Source organism: Coenobita brevimanus, chromosome 68 (genome assembly GCF_032717465.1).
Source record: "Coenobita brevimanus isolate Jiangsu-jjx chromosome 68, ASM3271746v2, whole genome shotgun sequence".
Taxonomy (NCBI): domain Eukaryota; kingdom Metazoa; phylum Arthropoda; class Malacostraca; order Decapoda; family Coenobitidae; genus Coenobita; species Coenobita brevimanus.
The window spans coordinates 8,302,520-8,323,253 of record NC_137021.1 but is presented as its reverse complement, the minus strand read 5'-3'; the positions used below and the strand labels follow the sequence as shown (position 1 = coordinate 8,323,253).

Genomic DNA, 20,734 nt, shown 5'->3' with positions numbered 1-20,734 from the left:
TCCAGTAAGATCCTTGGAGCGACAAATGACACCAGATTCATCTTGACAACGCACAGAACGAGGTGGTGCTCCCTCACACTCAGTGCATCCCAACAGAATTTGGCTCATAAGAGTTTATGTTTAAGTGCAAGGTACTGTACTCTTATAATGCTGCTTACAAGTAAGCATCTGCTTACTTTTATCTTAAATGTCAAGATTGCATAGCCTAGTCCCTGGCCCCTATGCTCCTCATGGAGGTAGTAAGGGATTTGATGTTGGTGGAGGAATGGATTGTATTTTATTACTGCATTTTCATTTCATTGTTCAGTAATAACATTAAGTATGTTTTATTACTGTTAATAATGTTAAATAGAATGCTGGGATTTGCTTTCAGGTCTCCGGGTGGTCTGCGTCGTGCCAGCTCCAGTGATACTGACGCTACCTATGGAGACAACCGGCGTCATCACCACCATCACCATCACAATGGCACTGGACGCTTGGCTCCTTGCCAGCAGCGACGGCACCAAGATGAAAACAATAAGCGTACTAGAGACTCTCGTGTTGACTCTGGGTCAGTGGACCTTGAAACTCCTCAGAGTCTCAGTCCCAAGAGCCCTTTGGAGGCCATGTTAGATAGCCTTACTCAAAGCACTGGTAGTCTTTCTAGGGGTAGTGGCTCAAGGGCAGGCAGTCGAGGGGACAGTCCACGCAAGCCTGTTCCGCAGCCTCGTACCCGACACTTGAAAAAGGGTGGGAGTGTTCCATCTTACGTAACTAAAAGTACTGATAGTTTAGATTTGGACCTTGATGGTTATGATAATGCTGAAAGTACAGACTCCAGCCAGCTAGCCCGATCAGGAGATAGTCACCTGAGTGAAGATGGACGACGGTCACGGGCAAGAGATGAGATTCACGACTACAGTGAGATTTACACACCAAGCCGTGATCCCCATACATGGCCCACACAGTCTGATACTCAAGCCAATGGAGAAAAACCACCCACCCCACCACTGCATCGCTTTCCGTCATGGGAATCTAGAATATACCAGGTACTGTACAGTGATAACTGAATTTACTTGCAGATGTTAGTGTCATATACATAATATTATGAATAATTTATTACATGTGATTTCTGTGATATATTGAATTTATTCCTGGGAATAGAGGAGAATGAATATCAGCACCCATTTCCTTTGTAAATCATAGCATGAAACAAATATTAATGAAAAGTGAATGAAAAGGACTCCTTTCATCTTGCATTGAAAATTCACAATTCTAAATGAGAATTAACATTCAGAGTTAGAGGAGTTATGCTTTCAGGCAGAGACCAGAGAGTTGAAATGTACACTCGGTAAAAAAAGTATCGGTGCACAACATTGACGAAACATTTTGGATCACAGTACAAAGGTCTCTGAAATATTTGTGTCCGACGTGTTGGGAGGTATCATATAACGTCATCTGATGTATTCCCTCGCTAAAATATAAATAAACATTCTGAACCTGCTACAGCCAAGCATAACAAGTTACCAACCCTCCCACACAGCCAGCACGTGAGTGAATATTTTCAGAAGACATCGAACCTTCTATGCACTGATACTTTTTTTTACCAAGTGTACAAAAAATGTAATCAGAATAAGAACAAGATAGTTGATGTGTTTTATGAAATGAAATTAGATACAGATATACCTTAGTTTAACGATGCAGTTGGTTAGGTAAAAACCCATTGTTAGGTGGGGTGTCATATATTGGGGTAGATTTAACATTTAAAGTAATGGGATGCGTTTTCCAGCCTTTGGTTTCACCCCCAACCAAGTCCAAAACCCACCCAGATGAGCCCCAAAACAAGTTTAAAGCCAATCTAAATGGCCTGACAGCTGTAAAAGAAGCTAACCTAACACCTGTAAATAACTCACCAAAACCAACACATGAAATCTGAAAATCATCAAATATAAGTCTGTAAAAAATCAAGCTTAGTAAACTGTACTCCAAAATGACAATGTTCACCCCAATTATGGCTGAAACACACTAAGTCTAACAACAGTTTATAAATCAACCTAAACACATAATTTTAGTCTAAAATATCATCAAAATTGGTTTTAAAAATCAAAATCCATTGTTAAACCAGGGTTTGGCCATCATTAGACGAGGTATGGTGGTATTTCTACCCCCATCGTTAAGTCAGGATATCGCATCTAGGGGTATCGTATATCGAGGTATACCGGTACCTTCATATGTACACACATCCTGAAAGTGGCAAAAAAGAAGAGCAGTTAAGGGATATAAGGGGAAAACAGTGATAGTCTCGTGTGAGTGAATGAGGAAGAGCGAGAGAAAGAATTGCATTGCTGAATAGAAATAAGCTATAAGATTGATTGAGTGACAAAATGGCTCCAAGGCTGGTTTAAATTTGGAAGATGTTAACCATGAGAGATAGTAGCCATTTATAGTGATTAACCATGAAGTGAAGAAGAAAAAGATGTTTGGATGAACTGAGGGAGAGGGTAAAAGGTGTCAGTTAAAAGAAGTGGTGCCTGGAAGATCGGTTGTACATGCAAGGGTGGGAGATCATGAGATGGTCGGGTAACTGGAGAATGGATGTGCAGACTAAATAAGAATGGAGAATATGTATTAGAAGGGTAGTGACTGGAAATACATTGTTTCAAAAATAGTGTTCACTCGACCCTCAATTTCCCGTACCCCTATTTCCCGGTTTTTGGATTTCCCGGGCATGGGCCGAGGCCGGACAAATATTATCAAATGCTGGGCAAATGCCCGTACAAGTCAGGGATATCTCACAAAAGTCCGGCCATTATTCTCTCATATAAAACTATAAGCAGTTTGCTGCACAGCACAGTATAGTTTTAGGAAGGTTTTGACTCCACAAAGGCCATTTGTAACACACACAAGAAGATATTTTCATATATGAAACGCATCTTTGCCGCCAACCTGCTTCACCCCACCAGTTCTAACTTGTGGCAATATCTGATTTGCCTCTTACCTTTCCCAAATGCCACTATAAATAGTTTATTGCATAACACAGTAAAGTTTAAGGAAGGCTTAAACACAGTAAAATTCATAAGTACATTAAAACCTTGATATAACGGACTTCAATAGACCGGAATTCACTTTTATCGGACTCGAGGAGCTGCTGGACCAAATTCCTATACAGTATATTGGAAAAAGTCCGATAAAGTCAGAAGCAGTCCGGATTGTCTGACCACTTCAGCTGTGTTCACCACAATAAGGTAAATGAAAGACATGTTTATCAGTGTACCGTACAGTATTATTATATATACTATACCATTTGATTAATGTAGTGAAGTTATAACACAGTACAGTACCACAATTTTAGTCAAAACAGTTTAAAAACCATTCATACGATTTGGATTAATGTCTGATTTATCGGAAAAAGTCCGGATTAGCAGGGGGAAGTCCGGATGTCGCTTTTATCGGAATTTTGCATTTTTCGAGATGGTTTGGGCCCCAATTAGTCCATTATAGTGAGGTCTTACTGTAATAAAAAAAAGAAAAAATTATTACGCACAAAGTCAGTGCGATGCATTCCTACTCACTTAGGTCACCTGACTCCATGTGACTAAATACTGAATCGGCACTTTTCATTGGAATATATTTTAACTTTTTTCGCGCAGTGGCTCATACACACTTAATTATCTGAAATCTGGTAAAAAAAATTGTACCTAGTATTACTTAATTTTAAAATTAGGTTTCAGAGCTAAAATGCGCCAGTGTTAGCTGATATTTCCCTTTCAGATCATCAGCATGCCTTGCCAGACTTCTGTTTTGCATAAATATTTATTTTGAGTAAAAAAAAATGTATCAGCTTTGTAAATCGATATTTACACAAAACAAAAGTCCGTCAAGGCTGATTTTAAGAAATTTTTGACCTGAATCCTGATTTTCTATTAATCAAATTAAGCATAAATTTTTGAAATAATTAGCTGTGCAAACCTATATGGTGATCCATCCATCCATCATCCAATCCTACATTGCCCCATGAGGAGCGTAGGAGCTCAGGGCTAGGCAATTGGCCCCAACATTTAAGACAGTGACCAGCCTCACTCATCCCTGAGTGGCATTACATGAGCAATCAACCCCAACCATCCCTTGGATATAAACCTTCACCGGCTCAATCCAACTGGAGCACGACAATTACCCATTAAACCACCAGGCGCCAAAATTTGGTTATATGGTTACCACCCAGCGTAGTGAATGGTTTCATGGTGTACAGGAAACCATTTGACTTGTCACTCAGTGTAGAGTCACCCACAGGCAGAAGGAAGAGGAAAGAATGAAGGAAGGAAAGATAAATATTAAAATATTTTCCAGTTAAAATTGCCGATTCGGTCCAAGATCGAGATCACATTCGATGATTGCGTGTTTGTATCTTGGTCAGCCGATGAGTGGTTGGCTCACCTTGTGGTGTTCCATTCCTTGTTCATTTTCCTCTTTTTCCTTAGCTTTCTGATCTTCTATCATACCCTCCACATTCTCGTCAACAACTGTCTAACCAGCTATTGTGTCAGTTATTGTTATTATGTCAGTGTTATTATTTTATGTACTGTGTATGTTAATTATGTTGGTATAGGTAGCCTACATTCCAGAATGCTCTAATATTGGAATAATTGCTGGACAATATTGGAGAATTCAGACAAAGTATGGTAATAGTCCGGGGAATGGTATGAGGGGCCGGACTTGTGCGATTCCCGGACTTTTGGGGTTCCTGGACTGGTCTCTCCCCCTTTTAGTCCAGGAAATCGAGGGTCAAGTGTTCATAGAAGTTTCTGGATTGTTCCTGGCATGTCATGAAGGGCAGTAGGAGTGAGATGTAGAATTTCTGAATGTATTAAAAGAAATTCATTGAGATGGCATGAAAATATTCGAATAATACGCATAGATAGGGTGCCAAAGGAAGTCTTTTTAAGTGAGATTGAGGGTGATTCTCAAAGACGAAATTGAGGACTTCGGGTGGGTGACCCAGAATGAGAGTTTTCCATCCATATGTCCATTTTTATTTATTTATTTATTATTATTATTATTTTTTAATGCAGATGCTAGGAGCCCACCAGATTGTTCCCTCAAAGAAAAAAAAAAATTACAGAGCCAAATTCAAGAGCCATTCATTTTGAGGTGCTTGGACACATGGAGTTCTAAAAATTGGAGGTCATAGGCAGAGGGAATTACAGACAGAGGAGGACAGTTCAAAAGTTGATGTGTTACATACATGAAGGACTGGGAGCATCGGTTAACTCTTGCACTAGAGACCTGGACAGAAAAGGGGTGAGAGCTTGCCGCCAGATGGATGCTGCATGCCCACTGTAGTGGAGTAGGGATGCAAGCAGACAGTTCAGAAGAGCAGTGACCATTGACTTAGCAATAGAAGAGAGATAAAGCTGCAGTAGTATGGCAGAGAGACAGGGTTGAAAGAAACCAGTAAGAGGGGGAGATTTAATGAGATGAAAGTCTTTGATGCCACCCTGTTGAGAGGAGCTGTATGTGGGGAAGCACCCCCCACCCCCCAAAATGCACACACACACACACACACACACACACACACACACACACACACACACACACACACACACGTGAGTTGTACTTGACTCAGGGAGAGAAAACTGCTGTAAAAAGTCAGCAGCTGTGCGGGAGTAAAGAAGGCACAGAGTCAGCTTAACACACCTAATGTCTTTCCATGAAAAGTTCCAAGGAAATGAAACTCCAGGTTGGGATTGAGTTGGATGTTGTTAAATATTAACAGATACACCTGTGAAATATTTTGATGGTCAGAAGATGCTAGAAGTTAATTTTTGATTAGTTAAAAACAAAGTTACTTCAGAAATATGAGCCAGGCCAAAAATTAGGTGTCCCATAATCTCATCCCATGTTAGTGGAAGCAGCTGCAGTGATAAACATTGCATAAAGCAAATGGAAAGGTGAAGGGTGGAGTCATCAGTGTGTGAGTGGATAGGGTTAGATGTACAGCTTTGAGGAACACTGCTGTTAATAGTGCTGTGAGAAGGTTGATGGCAGTCTTCAGCAGCAGCAATGGAATGACCAGAGGAAGCTAGAGATGAAGGAACTAATAAGATAGAAACTGTAAGAGGGCAGTTTGGAAATTAAAGATTTTTGCCAGACTCAGTTGAAAGCCTCGGAATTGTGGAGTTCAGTGGCAAAGCTTTTGCCAATGTCCCGAAAGGAGGATGACCAGGAGCCAGAAAGGAAGGTGAGAAGAGCCAGTGGGGTGCCCCTGGTGGAACCCATACTAATGACTGGAAGAGTTATGATAGGAAAGGTGCTTTAAATTTCTATTTTGTAAATAATAGGTTTAAAAACTTTATAAATAAGATTGTCAGAGCAATTGGGTGATAGTTAATGGGTGTGTAACAGTCACTCTTCTTTGGGGAGGGTAAATGAAAACAAACTTCCAGCAAGAAGGAAAGATACAAAGACCAAGGCAAAAGAGTTTACCTAGGCAGAGTGTAAGCACAGAAAGTGAAAGGGTTTACCTGGACAAGGTGTACGCACATTCATGTGCCCTTCATGCCTTAGTTATAGACCAATTTTGACAGTTAAGGTGTCAGACGAATTCTCTCCAGTTGACAGTGTGCCCTTGTTATGATAGTCAGCATGTTCAGGTCAACCCCAAGGTAACCCCCCAAAAGGTCAAGGCCATAAAGCAGACTTCTTTATTTATAGGAATAAAAGCATAAAATTTCTGCAATTGGTGATGGCATCAAAATGAAGCAATTTGTGCCCTCATTAAAATTTTCATACAACCCACTGGAAATTGACAAATTGCAAAAATCTTTAAATGCAATCCAGTACGGCAACCTCAATAGATGGTGTGAAAAAGTCATTAGATGGTGTGAAAAAGTGATGTGTGAAAATTAACCCTTTTTATGCTAAAAGATTAACTTGCACTTTAATATCTCCGGGTGGAAGGATCACATATCGTAGTTTAACAGAGTGGTTGCAGAACCTGAGATCAGCAAATAACGAAGTAGCATGGAGGCAGTTTTACCATGGTCATACCTTGTTAGGGGTTTGCCATGGTGGAGCAGAGCATAAAAATTAGTGGTGAATTTACAACGCTGGGTGGTAGCCATATAACCAAACCATATGTGCTCCTTACATCTCAGCAAGTGGGTTCGTGGAGGGTTAGTGCCCCTCCCCGTAAAACAAATAACTCAAAGTCAAATGCCCACCCCTTTGTGGGATTGTGGCGTCTGGCAGTAGATAGATTGATAGATGATCATGATGATGTCATAGTAGGTAAGGTATATACATCTGATCCTGAATGTTAAGTGTGAGAATTTGAAAATTAAGTAGGGAGTATGAACTGAAAAATGCTTCTAGTCCACAGAATTAACAGATAGCTTTCCAGTTCATGAATCAGGTGATTATCATAAGAAAAATACAGGGACCCTTTCAGGTACCTGTATTGGCTGGTATTATCAACAGGTATATTGTTGTGACATGCTGTACATTGCTTGTGGGGAAACATGGTGCAACATTGTGGAGGATCAGTGTCAGTCATTCAAGCTAAATTAACTGTGTCATCATACAAGGCATCCCACACATTATCACCACTTATTTCATGCTTTACATGTTGAATTACTAAACTTGATTCACAGAAGCTGCAGCCAGCTTACATGAGTTTTTATACTGTAGAGCTGCCATTAGGTGAACAAGGCTGATACACATAAGCATGTACAAAGCCATCAAGAATGAAACAGCGGACATATGCCATGGCACGTGAACATAACATTATTATTTAAATCGATACTGTATTATCTGAATTATCAAAAATAATGTGCTCAGATTCATCAGCTTTAGAATGTACATCAAGAGACAAAAATTATAAACTGGAAGGCATCTTCTCTTCAGAAAATTGTAGGTAACTAACCATATGAAGTTCTTGCTTCTTTCTTACTTTCACTCTTGTCTCAGACAGTAGTTGTTATCCTCTCAACTTGGCCAGTTTTTGTTTCCAGCTCACTGATTGGATGGTCAGTGCTCATGCCACCATCTAATATTTCAGGTATTTTTTTAGTAGAAATAAGAGAGTTCCACTATTTTTAGTATAAGCTTTCATAAAAATAATATCTGAAATATCTTTCTTGCCAAATCGCTGTGTAAGCACAGACTTCTTTAGTTTATGGCTAGTTATGCCATGAGAACATCTAGACACAGCATACAGAGTGAGTGTACCATATGTTGTTGAGATAAAGGCTCTGAAGTATGATTAAGCATTCAGATGGTGAGGAATTGGAAAATGTGAGTACGTTTAAGTACTTGGGTAGTGTGATGAGTAAGGATGGAGGTTTGGAGGGTGAAGTGCTTGAAAGGGTACAGCAGGGAAGAAAGGTTGCTGGTTCTTTGAAAGCAGTGATAAGAAACGGGGAAGTGAGCATGGAAGTGAAAAAGTTACTACATGACAGTATTGTGATACCACTCTAACGTATGGAAGTGAAGCTTGGACCTTGTTGGAAGGACACAAGTCAAGAGTGAGAGCAGTGGAAATGAGTTATTTAAGAGGAGCCTGTGGAGTCACATGGAGAGACAGGCTGACGAATGAGGATATGAAAAAGCGTTGTGGTGTGGATATGGATGTGATAGGAAGCATTAGGAGGAATACACTGAGGTGGTTTGGCTATGTGGAGAGGAAGGAGGATGAAAGACTGACAGAGAGTGTATGTGAGTAAGGTGGAGGGGGGGAGAGGGAGGGAGTGGCCAAGGATGAGATGGAGTGATGGGGTGAAGAGGTATATGAGAGGGGGGTGTGTGAGTTGGGAGCAGGACAGTGAAATGGCGGGGGACAGGGCGACGTGAAGGCGATTTGTTTGTGGCCACCCCGAACGGGACTGAGACATCTGGCAATAGATAGATAGATAGATAGATGACACTCTACAAGGAAAGAAATGAAGAACACGTATAGTCCTTCCAAAATATCGAGATCATTTGGGCGTTGTCCCTCACAGGAATTCCACTTCGTGCGACGCTGCCGAATTTGTACCAAAACACATCTCTCTGTCTCATGTCAGCTATGTACTTCTTCTAAATTGAATTTATGTACAGTATATATACTGTATATATAATTCTCCAATAAGGCTATATAGTGTAAGAAAATGCCTATTGTTTTCAATAATAACAATGACTTTTTATAAATACCTCAACACTTGGCAACGTTGCTTTCCAACGCTGTCATGCTTGTAGGTTAGTCAGTGAGGATGGGTCAGGTGTCAATCCGCAGGTCACTTCCTCTCTGACCGCCATCAAAGATGGAGTCAGGAGGCTTTTCCTCAAATTATAATAATTCATAAAACTGTATAGATTTTTTTATAGAAATTAATCTCCATAAAATGTAAATTTCATATGCAGAGAGAGAGAGAGAGAGAGAGAGAGAGGAAGACAGACAGTCAGGAGGCTTTTCCTCAAATTATAGCAATTCATAAAACTGAATTGACTTTTTTAGAAATAAATCCCCATAAAATGTAGATTTTATATGCAAAGAGAGAGAGAGAGAGAGAGAGAGAGAGAGAGAGAGAGACTGACAGACAGACAGACAGACAGGAGGTTTTTCCTCAAATTCTTATAATTCATAAAACCATATTGACATTTTATAAAAATAAATCTCCATAAAATGTTGATTTTATATGCAGAGAGAGAGAGAGAGAGAGACAGGTAGTGAGCTGGGCATGAGGGTTGCCCCTTGAAGTTTGTCTCTAATCCAATAATTGGGCCAGTAGAAACTGTGGCCACATCGCATGTAGAGGAATTCCTGTGAGGGACAACACCTAATCGATCTTGTAATTTTGGAAGGACTATAGTAAAATAAAAAGGAATGCTGATACAGTACTTAAATGATTTTGTAAGTGACATTTATCATTGATATTGCAGGTGGCACAGGAAGGACTATCAGGATGTGGGGTAATGGGGCCAGGTGAGGGACCAGGGGGCCGTGTGAGGACCTCTGGATTGGGCAGCTACCCAGAAATACATGTCCCAGTCTATGCTGCTGTCAAGGGGGTTAGTGCTTTCTTGTATTGCTTCATTAAAATTTGTAAGTCTTTAATACTGATAACATGCTGCTACAGTTCAGTAAGGTCATATTTCATAGATAATCTTGAAAGGACAACAAATATTGTATTACTGAACTGTGGAACCCTTTACTAAGATCCCTTGCCCGTAATTGAAAAAGAAATAGCTCTCTTGATGTTGTATTTTCAGTACCACATTGTTTCAATTGTGATAACTACATGAATTTCTTCTGGGTGTAAAATAGTTATGTTCGTGTCTGCATACAGCGTGCGAGTCAGATCCGGTCTGTGCCATTCACTGGAGATTCATCGGACTCTTCTGACGGTGAGGAGCACTGTGGGGGCTCAGACTCCCGAGGCTTGTCCTCCCACACACCCTCTTCCTCCACTGAGTCCTCCTCCAGCTCACCCTCCAAGAGCAAGACCTCCTCTCTCTCCCCTGCCAAGCTTTCAGGCTCCTCCCCTTCCAAGAGCATGAGGAGAGGTGAGCTGCACATTTTTTAAGCTCAGGAGCCTCTGTTTTTTATATGAATAGATGTTTTGGTACAGCTCATCATTTTTTAATTCACTGAAGCTTCAGTAGCCTTTTCTATAGAATTTTGTATACAGCCCTATTACAAAAAAAGGTGCTTTCTAGCTTCACACCAGGTGTTAATGTAAATTCTTGTAATTTGCATGGATAATTCATAAAGCCCCCAATACAGGAATGAACATGGCCAGAGACAAGCAGTAGTGCATGTTGCTGATTTTAAATCACACTGCATTGTACATAGTTATGCCACTTATGTAGTACATTTGTGTTATGACACAAAATCTGTAAATATGATTTGTGTCACCCAGTGATTCATCTGATTTTTCAAACAAACACTGTATATAAAATCCTTTCTTATGTATCACAACAAAGGAGTGCAGCTTGAATGCTTGTTGCTAATGTCGTTTGTTATGGAATCCATCAAGTGTTTCAAGTTTAAATCTTCCTTTATATTACCACACACAGTTGATGTCTTTCTTAATGTGAAGAGCAATTGCTTGCATCTGCAGCTCAGATTGCACTGCTGAGTGTGAATTTCAATATTTTATTTGAGTTCCATAGCTTGGGTGTGCTGTATTGTGCATACTAAATACTTTTCACCTGACATTTTTTTTTTTTTTTCTCCACTGCTTATGCCTGTCATTTTCTATTAATGATTTTGTTGTCAACATGACTTTTGTTTAGCCTTTTTTTTTATAGACACCATTTTCTTTTGTGTTTTCATCCCACAGACACCAGTCGGTTATCTCAAGAATCAGGTGATTATGCAGACTATGCCATCCCACCCGATGCTATGCTTGACCCATTACCAGATTCCTTGCCTGCTCTTAAGCTTCCGCAGGGTTGGTGTTGTCTTGCCTCAGTTGGTTCTTTTTGATTCATGTTTCATTACCACTGCTTCATTTTAACAGTCTCACAGTACTGTACCTGATGGCTAATAACCAATATTGTAATGGGACTGTAAATAGTTGTGTATTTTTATTTGTACTGTATACATTCTGAGTTCTTAATAGAATTTTAGGATACAGAATTCAGTCTTGTACCCCACACATCTTCATACTGCCATATACCAGTTGTTGTTGATCAGCTCCGTCTGTCTGGCCGAGCAAACCCATCAGCCACAGGCAAGCAACTGCCCATAGAGGGTCAAGCCATGCGGTGAACCTGTGTTCCATTGTGGTTGACAGCGCTTTGTGACAGTGCGGCATGGGGAAAAGTGTAGAGATTTGGTTCCTGGATGGATGCCATATTGTATTTCTTTGCCCATTTTGCATAGTAGGATCCACTCCACCCTGTTTTGGGGTTACATGGTTACCACCCAGCACTGTAAATGGTATACTGGCTTACAGGAAACCATTGGACTTTTCACTCAGTGTAAAGCCACGTGAAGTGGAAAGACAAGTAATGAAATGTGACGGGAAGGAAAGGGAGAAGTAGGAAGAGAGGAAGGTAGGTGAATTAAGAAGTAGGCAGCACTGCATCAAGGGAGTGGATGATGGGTGCCCCCATTTGCCACCAGCCGTATGTACCTGTAAATTATAGCAGTGTGTGTTTTCTGGTAATGTTTGTAGACAACTAAATGAGGCAGAGTATGGGGCTGGTAGCCTCTTCCTTTTGTTATATACAAGGGATGTGATGCCCTTACGTTGCTAAACTTTTGTTACAAGCAGGCTTTTAACTCCAGTACTACAGTAGAACCTCACTGTATGGAACTAACTGGAATCCGAGGGTCACCTCTCCGGATTGAATTCAGACACATGAATGAAAATAAATGACAATAATATCCTATTCTGGTATTGTACACTAACCTAGCCCCATAATTTTATCCTTTTGCTTCTTATTTCAATCCTTGTCAGAACACTTCTTCATGACTAATATAGTATTACTATAATCAATTTTTACAACTCAGCAGTCACAGTGGGATGAGGGCAGTTTCAGGCTAGGTTGGAGTAAAAAGGGTAGCAAACATGTATTGTAAACAGTACTGCCCCATTTATCGACTCTAGTTTGGTATAGCCAGCAAAACTTGGGTGGGCACAGAGGCGTTCAGTAAATCTGAGATCCGTTATATCAAGGTTCAGTATAGCGAGGGTCTACTTGTACATGAGGGAGGATGAGAGATCGTGTTAAAGGCTTCATTCCTTCTGTGATTTGTTTTTTCCCCATTTTTTGGAATCAAAGGGATGTGGCTGAGGATAATGAAGAATAATTACATTTCAAGAACTAAGTTGTGTAATTATACTCATTTTCAGCCACTGCACCTATTTCAGTAAGATAGGTATTAATGATTCTACCCCTTCAGTTGGGTATGGCTTTTCACTGTTTACCATAGAGATGAAATTTTCATTGCAGACTAGTTTCTTAAAGCATGGATAAGGCCAAAGAGAAGTGCATGAGGTGGAGGATTTGGATGGAAAGAAAGGAACTGAGTTAATATTGATAAACCAGAAGTCATAGTCAGTAGGTGTATGAGATGTAATGTTGTGAAACAGATGGCAAACAAGAATGTTTTACCACCGAGCCTGTGTGTGTGTGTGTGTGTGTGTGTGTGTGTGTGTGTGTGTGTGTGTAATTCATTGGGTTGGTCAGGATCACGTGATTGTTGTGATCATCAGCATTTTACCCTCCTCGAAGAGAGCTGAGAGTTATCTAAGGGCTAAGCCTTGACCTTCACACACACACACACACACACACACTGATATAAACAGTAACACTGGAAATGAGAGCTATCTGAATATGTTTGCAGATGATGCAAAAATACAAAGGAGAATCACTAGCACAGACTCTTGTAGGGAGCTACAAGAAGAATTAAACTTCATGAATGGAGTAGTACATGGCAAATGGAATTCAATGTGGACAAGTGTCATGTAATCAAGTTTGGTAAAAGTGGAAAAAGACCTGATTGGGATTATAAGTTAGGAAATAAAACCCTATACACATCAGAAAGAGAGAAAGACCTAGGTGTGATTATCAATAACAGACTATCTCCAGCTGACCACATCAGCGAGAAGGTGCGGAACATGTATACACTGCTTGCAAATATGAGAATAGCATTCACATACATAAATGAAGACATGCTAAGAAGGATAATAACATCATTCATTAGACCAACCCTGGAATACGCATCAGTAGTCTGGAGTCCTCATCTCAAAAAGCATATTGACAAGATTGAAAAAGTTCAAAGGGCCGCTACAAGATGGATACCAAGCTTAAGGGACCTAAGCTACGAAGAAAGACTAAATAAACTGAATCTACCAACACTACAGGAGAGAAGGAAAAGAGGTGACATGATAATGCTACTGTATATAAGTGCATATCAGGAAAGGAGAAAATAGACATAAATGATTACTTAACATATGGAGAAGCATCAGCAAGAGGCCACTGCAAAAAACTGCATAAGAAGAGAGGTGATAAAGATGTAAGGAAATTCAGTTTCCCAAACAGAGCAATTGATCAATGGAATGCACTACCGAATGAAATAGTGTGTGCCAAAACAATTCACAAATTTAAGGATATGTACGATAAATATGGTTTAAGACACGGGACAGTACGAGCTTGACTCATTCCTGTAAAGATACAATTAGGTAAGAACAATTAGGTAAGAACACACACACACACACACACACACACACACACAAAAGGAGGACAGTGACCACCCGCTTCGTCAATGAATCTCTTTGCATCCTGAGCAAGGTGTGAAGCCCCGTCTTGGCAGATGCTAGACAAGAATGTTACCACTGACCCTGCGAGTGATGTGTGTGTGTGTGCGCGCGTGCATGTGCACGCACTAAGGGTACTCTTTACAAAACTTATGGAGAAGTGTTATACTGTATGACCATGAGGTAAGAAGATACAAGTGAAATGCATAGAAATAAGAATGTCCTTGGTGAGGGGAGGGCAGGTTTGGATATTACCTCTACTGGTGTTGATGATACTGTATTGTTAAGTGAAGATGAATTGGAGTTGCAAGGCTTGGTGGATTTGTCTGGAGGTATGTGATAGGTGGGGGCGCTCACCATCCACTCACTCAATATAGTGCTGCTCTCGGGTATATGCCCTTTCCTCTCCTCCATCCTTCTTTCCTTCCATCCTCTTCTGTCTTTCTTTCCTTCATTCTTTCCTTTTCCTTCTGCCAACAGGTGACTTTACATTCCCTCTTCAGTCTTTCTTTCCTTCATTCCTTCCTCTTCCTTCTGCCTGTGGGGTGACTCTACACTGAATGACAAGCCAAACGGTTTCCTGTACACCAGGAAACCATTTACTACATTGATAACCAAATTTTGGCGCCTGGTGATTTAGTGAGTAATTACGGCACTCCAATCGGATTGAGTCGGTGAAGGTTTATATCCAAGGGATGGTTGGGGTTTATTGCTCATGCAATGCCACTCTGGGATGAGTGAGGCTGGTCACTTTCATCTTAAATGAGGTGCTCCGAGCCAGAGGGGCGACCGTGCATTTTGCTTATTTTCGGTAATTAGTTTTTAAACTTTGACATGGCTAATTATACAATGGTAAAACTATACTTTTATGCATTTTATTGTTTAGCATGAAAGTGCTAACCAAGATGATTAAAATGGTGGTAAACATGACATGCTTAAAGTATATAACGGTTTGGTAATTAGATGTCAAAGCAAATAAGCAAAATGCACGGTCGCCCCTCTGACTTGGAGCACCTCAAATGTCAGGACCAACTTGCCTAGCCCCGGGCTCCTACGCTTCTCATGGGGCAATGTAGGATTGGATGATGAATGAATGAATAGATGAAAGTATGTAGGTGGGGGCGCTCACCATCCACTCACTCGATGTAGTGTTGCTTTTGGGTGTCTGCCCTTTCCTCTCCATCCTTCCTTCCATTCTCTTCTGTCTTTCTTTCCTTCATTCTTTCCTTGTCCTTCTCCCTACAGGTGACTTTACACTCCCTCTTCTGTCTTTCTTTCCTTCATTCTTTCCACTTCCTTCAGCCTGTGAGTGACTCTACACTGAGTGACAAGCCAAATGGTTTCCTGTACACCAGGAAACCATTTACTACGCTGGGTGGTAATCATATAACCAAATTATGGCGCCTGGTGGTTTAGTGGGTAATTATTGCGCTCCAGTCGGATTGAGCCGGTGAAGGTTCATATCCAAGGGATGGTTGGGGTTTATTGCTCATGTAATGCCACTCAGGGAGGAGTGAGGCTGGTCACCTTCATCTTAAATGTTGGGACCAACTGCCTAGCCCCGGGCTCCTACGTTCCTCATGGGGCAATGTAGGATTGGATGATGGGTGGATGGATGTAAGAATGAAATCTAAACTGAAGGGAGCAAAAATAAATGTTAGGGTCTTTGAGAGTGCACTGTATTACATAGTGATATATATTTTTTTATCATTAGCTTTATTGGCATAATAAAAAACTTTATTAGTGTAATGCAGTACGGTAATGAGACCTGGACAGTAAAGAAAGAATATTTTCTTAGGCTCAAACATACAGAAATGACAACAATTAGATGGATGTGAAGTGCATCCTTGAATGTGAGGCATGGGGGAGCTAGGTTTATGATTGAAGAGTTGAAAGAACAGATGGCACTGGAGTGTGCTGGTGTTGTGATGAGGAGGGGCAGATTGAGATGGTTTGGGCATGTGGAGAGGCGGGAGGGTGACACTTGGGTGTGAAAAGTGAGAACTGTGAACGTCAGGGTTAGGGTTGTGAGAGGCAGACCAAGAAAGACCATGGACGAGGTCATAGAATGTGACCTCATGGATAAGGGACTGAATAGGGAGGCTGCCAGAGATCAAACAGCATGGAGAGCCGCCATTAGGTGACCAAGGCCGGAGCATGCAAGGGTGTTGGAGTCTTTATAAATGATACGACAGAAATCAGTATGATTTGGAGATAAACAAATAATGATACTGTAATTATGTCTAAACTGTAGATGCATATGAAACAAATTAATAGGGATTGTTATATCTGAGGTTTAGAAAAATTTGGGTGCCAGTTTAAGCATTGCAAGCAGTAAAACTAGAGCAACTTTTCTCATTATATAACCATCCAATCATTGTGTACTTATAACTTGAGTACTAATGACTGGGAAGTACTGTATTGGGAAGAGGTATGTTCAAGTTCTGCTGATGACTAGGAACTGTATACCAGTAGTTATAGCACAGGAACATTGATTGTACTGCAGTAGGATTCAGTCTGGCATGCAACTAATTTATCAAGACTAATAATTGTTTGACAGGAGTTGTTTTATGCACACATTAAGCTATCTATCTATAGCCAGACGCCTCAGTCCCGTTTGGGGTGGCCACAAACAAATCGCCTCCAAGTCGCCCTGTCCCCCGCCATTTCACTGCCCTGCTCCCAACTCACACCCCCCCCTCTCATATACCTCTCCACCCCATCCCTCCATCTCATCCTCGGCCTCTCCCTCCCTCTTCCCCCCTCCACCTCACTCACATACACTCTCTTCGTCAGTCTTTCACCCTCCATCCTCTCCACATGGCCAACCCACCTCAGTGTGTTCCTCATAACGCTTCCTATCACATCCACATCCACACCACAACGCTCCTTTATATCCTCATTCGTCAGCCTGTCTCTCCACGTGACTCCACAGGCTCCTCTTAAATAACTCATTTCCACTGCTCTCACTCTTGACTTGTGTCCTTCCAACAATGTCCAAGCTTCACTTCCGTACGTTAGAGTTGGTATCACAATTCTGTCATGTAGTAACTTTTTCACTTCCATGCTCACTTCCCTGTTTCTTATCACTGCTTTCAAAGAACCAGCAACCTTTCTTCTCTACTGTACCCTTTCAAGCACTTCACCCTCCAAACCTCCATCCTTACTCATCACACTACCCAAATACTGTACTTAAACGTACTCACATTTTCCAATTCCTCGCTGTACATTCACTAACTTCACCTCTCTCAAAGACCATCACTTTACTCTTCCCTACATTCATCTTTAGGTTCCGTTTCGTACACACTCTCTCAAACTCATCCACCAAGCCTTGCAGCTCCCTTTTGTCTTCACTCAGCAACACAGTATCATCTGCAAACAACAGTACAGGGAGTTTCCAAACACTATCCTCTCTCACCAGGGCCACTCCAACATCCACTACCCTACCTTGTACCTCTTTTATTACCCCATCCATGTACAGATTGAACAACCATGGAGACATGACACATCCCTGTTTCAACCCAACTTTCAAAGAGAAAAATTCACTTAGTTCACCATCCACATGCACTGCAGCCTTCGCACCATCGTACATACTCTTCACAGCATTCAACAACTTTCCATCTACTCCATATATTCTTAACACTTTCCACAATCCTTGTCTATCCACCCTGTCATATGCTTTCTCCAAATCCATGAAAGCCGCATACAACTTCTTTCCCTTCTCTAGAAACTTTTCCACTAAAGATCTAAGAATGAATATCTGATCTACACAACCTCTTCCCTTCCTAAAGCCTCCCTGTTCTTCTCCAACTAATTTCTCTGTTCTTTCTCTAACTCTGTCTATAAGTATCCTACCATACACTTTTCCTATTATACTAAGAAGACAAATGCCCCTATGATTACCACACACTTCTTTTTCCCCTTTTCCTTTGTACAGGGTAATAATTATACCTGACTTCCAATCCTCCGGGACTCTACCTTCCTCTCAGGCCAATCTGCACATCTTCCACATCCATTCTACTACTATCTCTCCCCCATACTTCAGCATTTCACCACACACTCCATCAATTCCTGGGGCTTTCCCCGATTTAACTTTCTTCATTGCTTCCACAACTTCTACTGTGTTGTATTACCATACGATACATTAGGGTAGTCTGTGAGATCATTTGGTTTGCTCAGTGCATTTTGCATTTTGCAGCATTTATTGTATTAAGAAATTTTAAAGTACCCAGTCCATGCAAATCGCGTTTACCAACTGCACTGGAAAACTTTACCACAAATGTTTGTTTTACTTGTATTATTTTTTTTTATGTCTGTACACACACACACACATTACGTTTTTACTTATTGAGTGTAGTATACACAAATAGCACACTGTTTGACTTTCTGTTCTATAGAAGTAGGAAAGTTGCTTCGGGATCATATATAAAGTAGCATCAGAAGTACAGTACTTAAAAAAACACTTTTAAATTGTAGTGTACCATAATGTACAGTACATTATGTACAGCACCTTCATTAAAAACAAACTCCTATATAGGGAGAAATCTTACTGATGGTGAGATCACATGAACCGAAACTAACTTGTTGCCCCCTTTTAGATACCTCCTTTGAGTCTGGCGTATCCGATGACTATGCAATCCCGCCAGATGCCCGCAGCGACACTGGGTCCCTAGAGTCCACAATGGCACCCACCCTCAGTGCCAGGACATCATGTGTTGAGACCACCACCAACACACTCACTTCCAGCCAGTGAGTATCATTCAGGAAGGAATGCAAAGGATATTCTTGGTGTTTTGCTGTGGAATTGTACATTTTCTATTTGGCAACTTTGAAGGAGTAGAAGATGTTTATTCTTCTTCTGTTGTTACCATGTCATTATACAGTATTAATGCTTGTTTTGTTTCTTTCTGTAATTCATTTGTGCATTTTAACCGAGTGTTGTTAGTTCTACAGCTGCAACTCAGAACCAGATGCAGCCCAAGGAGTCCATGAATTCCATTTGTTATAGCTTTTATCCTCATTTTACAGTGAGTCTGGCAGTCAGATTCTGTATTCATTGCAAGATAGCTGAGATGGAACTGATGAGCCATCACACTGTATGAACCCAGGTGTCACAGAAGCATTATTAATTATGTTTTGCAGCCACTTTGTACATATTTTGTACAGAATTTCCAGAATATTTATTTTGGGTATTGCCATTTGGAAAAATTCACAAAAGACCTCAAAGCATTAACCCCCCCCCCTTTTTTTTTTTTTTTTTTTTGCTGCAGCTAGGCAAGTATTCAGCTTGGAAAATTTAGAAGAGTGAATGAAAGCATTATTTGACCTTCCAGCTCAGAAAGTCTAGCTTAAACTGAATGAAATAAACTGGAGATTATGAATTTAAGTTGTCACTGTAATGAAGGGGTTAATGACCCAAAAATGTGTAGTTGCAGAACTTGAAGGGGAACTTAAGTACATCTTAATAATAGAAAATATCCTATAGCCTGAATAAGCAACTCAGAGTTTCCCATGTTGAGTGCAGTGGTGCACTTTTTGTATAACAGAATACGTTTCAGCAGTATTGGCACTGTGTCCCCCCGACGTGAAAGCTCCCTAGAGAAGACAGGCTACCTGACCAAGTTAGGTGGAAAGCTCAAGACCTGGAAGAAGAGATATTTTGTGCTCAAGGATGGAACTTTGACTTACTGGAAGAGTCAGGTGAGTGCCAGTTACTCTTGACTGTACAGTTAGTGAAGTTGTGTTTTGTTTATAGAGCAGTTTTTTCTTTTCTAATAAAAAATGTGTTGTACAGATCTGACTGAGGTAAAGCTGAGTAAAGACTTGTATTTTTGTTACACATGTACTGTCACAATATCCTTATGGTCCTGTTAAGAGGACAGGCTGATACTTTATGTACAACTATGTACTGCACTTATCTGTTGTTAAAAGTGAATTATTCGTATAACAATTGTTTCTAACCATTTAAACTAAGACGGACGTAAGTTCCTGTGTCATTTTTCACTTGTTATAGAGCTCAAACTGTGAACAGGAGCTGCAACAATTGTTTAGGTGTCATCCATAAGATTAAATACTTTTTGAATGAAGCCTGATGCTTTATGTCACCAGGAGCAGTAAGTCAGTCACAGTGCACTTTTATCCTCTCTGTATGGAGTTTCAAGAAAAAGGATACAGTCTGTTGCTGTCCTCTAGTCTGGAGATAGTTCTACCCACTGACTTTTCTAATGTTTTCTCTGTGTCAGGAAATTTACTCCATAAGTGCCTGCTTTGAACAGTTAATACTAAGATATTAAACAGTGAGGTACATTACTGGTGATATAAGCAGGCAGAAACCTCAAAATGTACTGTAGAGGACAGAGTACTAATGTGGTCAGTGTTCAAATGTGGCGAGTCCTTTACAGTCCCCTCACCTCCAGTTACTTCAAGTACCTGTCACTCTGAGACACTTCTAGATTTAGTTGCTTTTCTTTCTTTTTCTTAAGTATTATGAAATATACAGATCTCTTATT

At 40.6% G+C, this 20,734-nt stretch overlaps 1 protein-coding gene across 1 annotated transcript in view; it reads left to right on the top strand.

Moving 5' to 3' along the window:
- The window catches only part of LOC145405833 (uncharacterized protein CG43867), a 329,511-nt gene that overhangs the window by 195,200 nt on the left and 113,577 nt on the right, over positions 1–20,734 (top strand). Inside the window, exons 7-12 of the mRNA XM_080277076.1 lie at positions 374–1,028; positions 9,895–10,023; positions 10,302–10,518; positions 11,298–11,408; positions 18,824–18,974; positions 19,784–19,925. Coding sequence (XP_080133202.1) covers positions 374–1,028; positions 9,895–10,023; positions 10,302–10,518; positions 11,298–11,408; positions 18,824–18,974; positions 19,784–19,925 — 1,405 coding nt within the window. The remainder of the gene's footprint in view (positions 1–373; positions 1,029–9,894; positions 10,024–10,301; positions 10,519–11,297; positions 11,409–18,823; positions 18,975–19,783; positions 19,926–20,734) is intronic.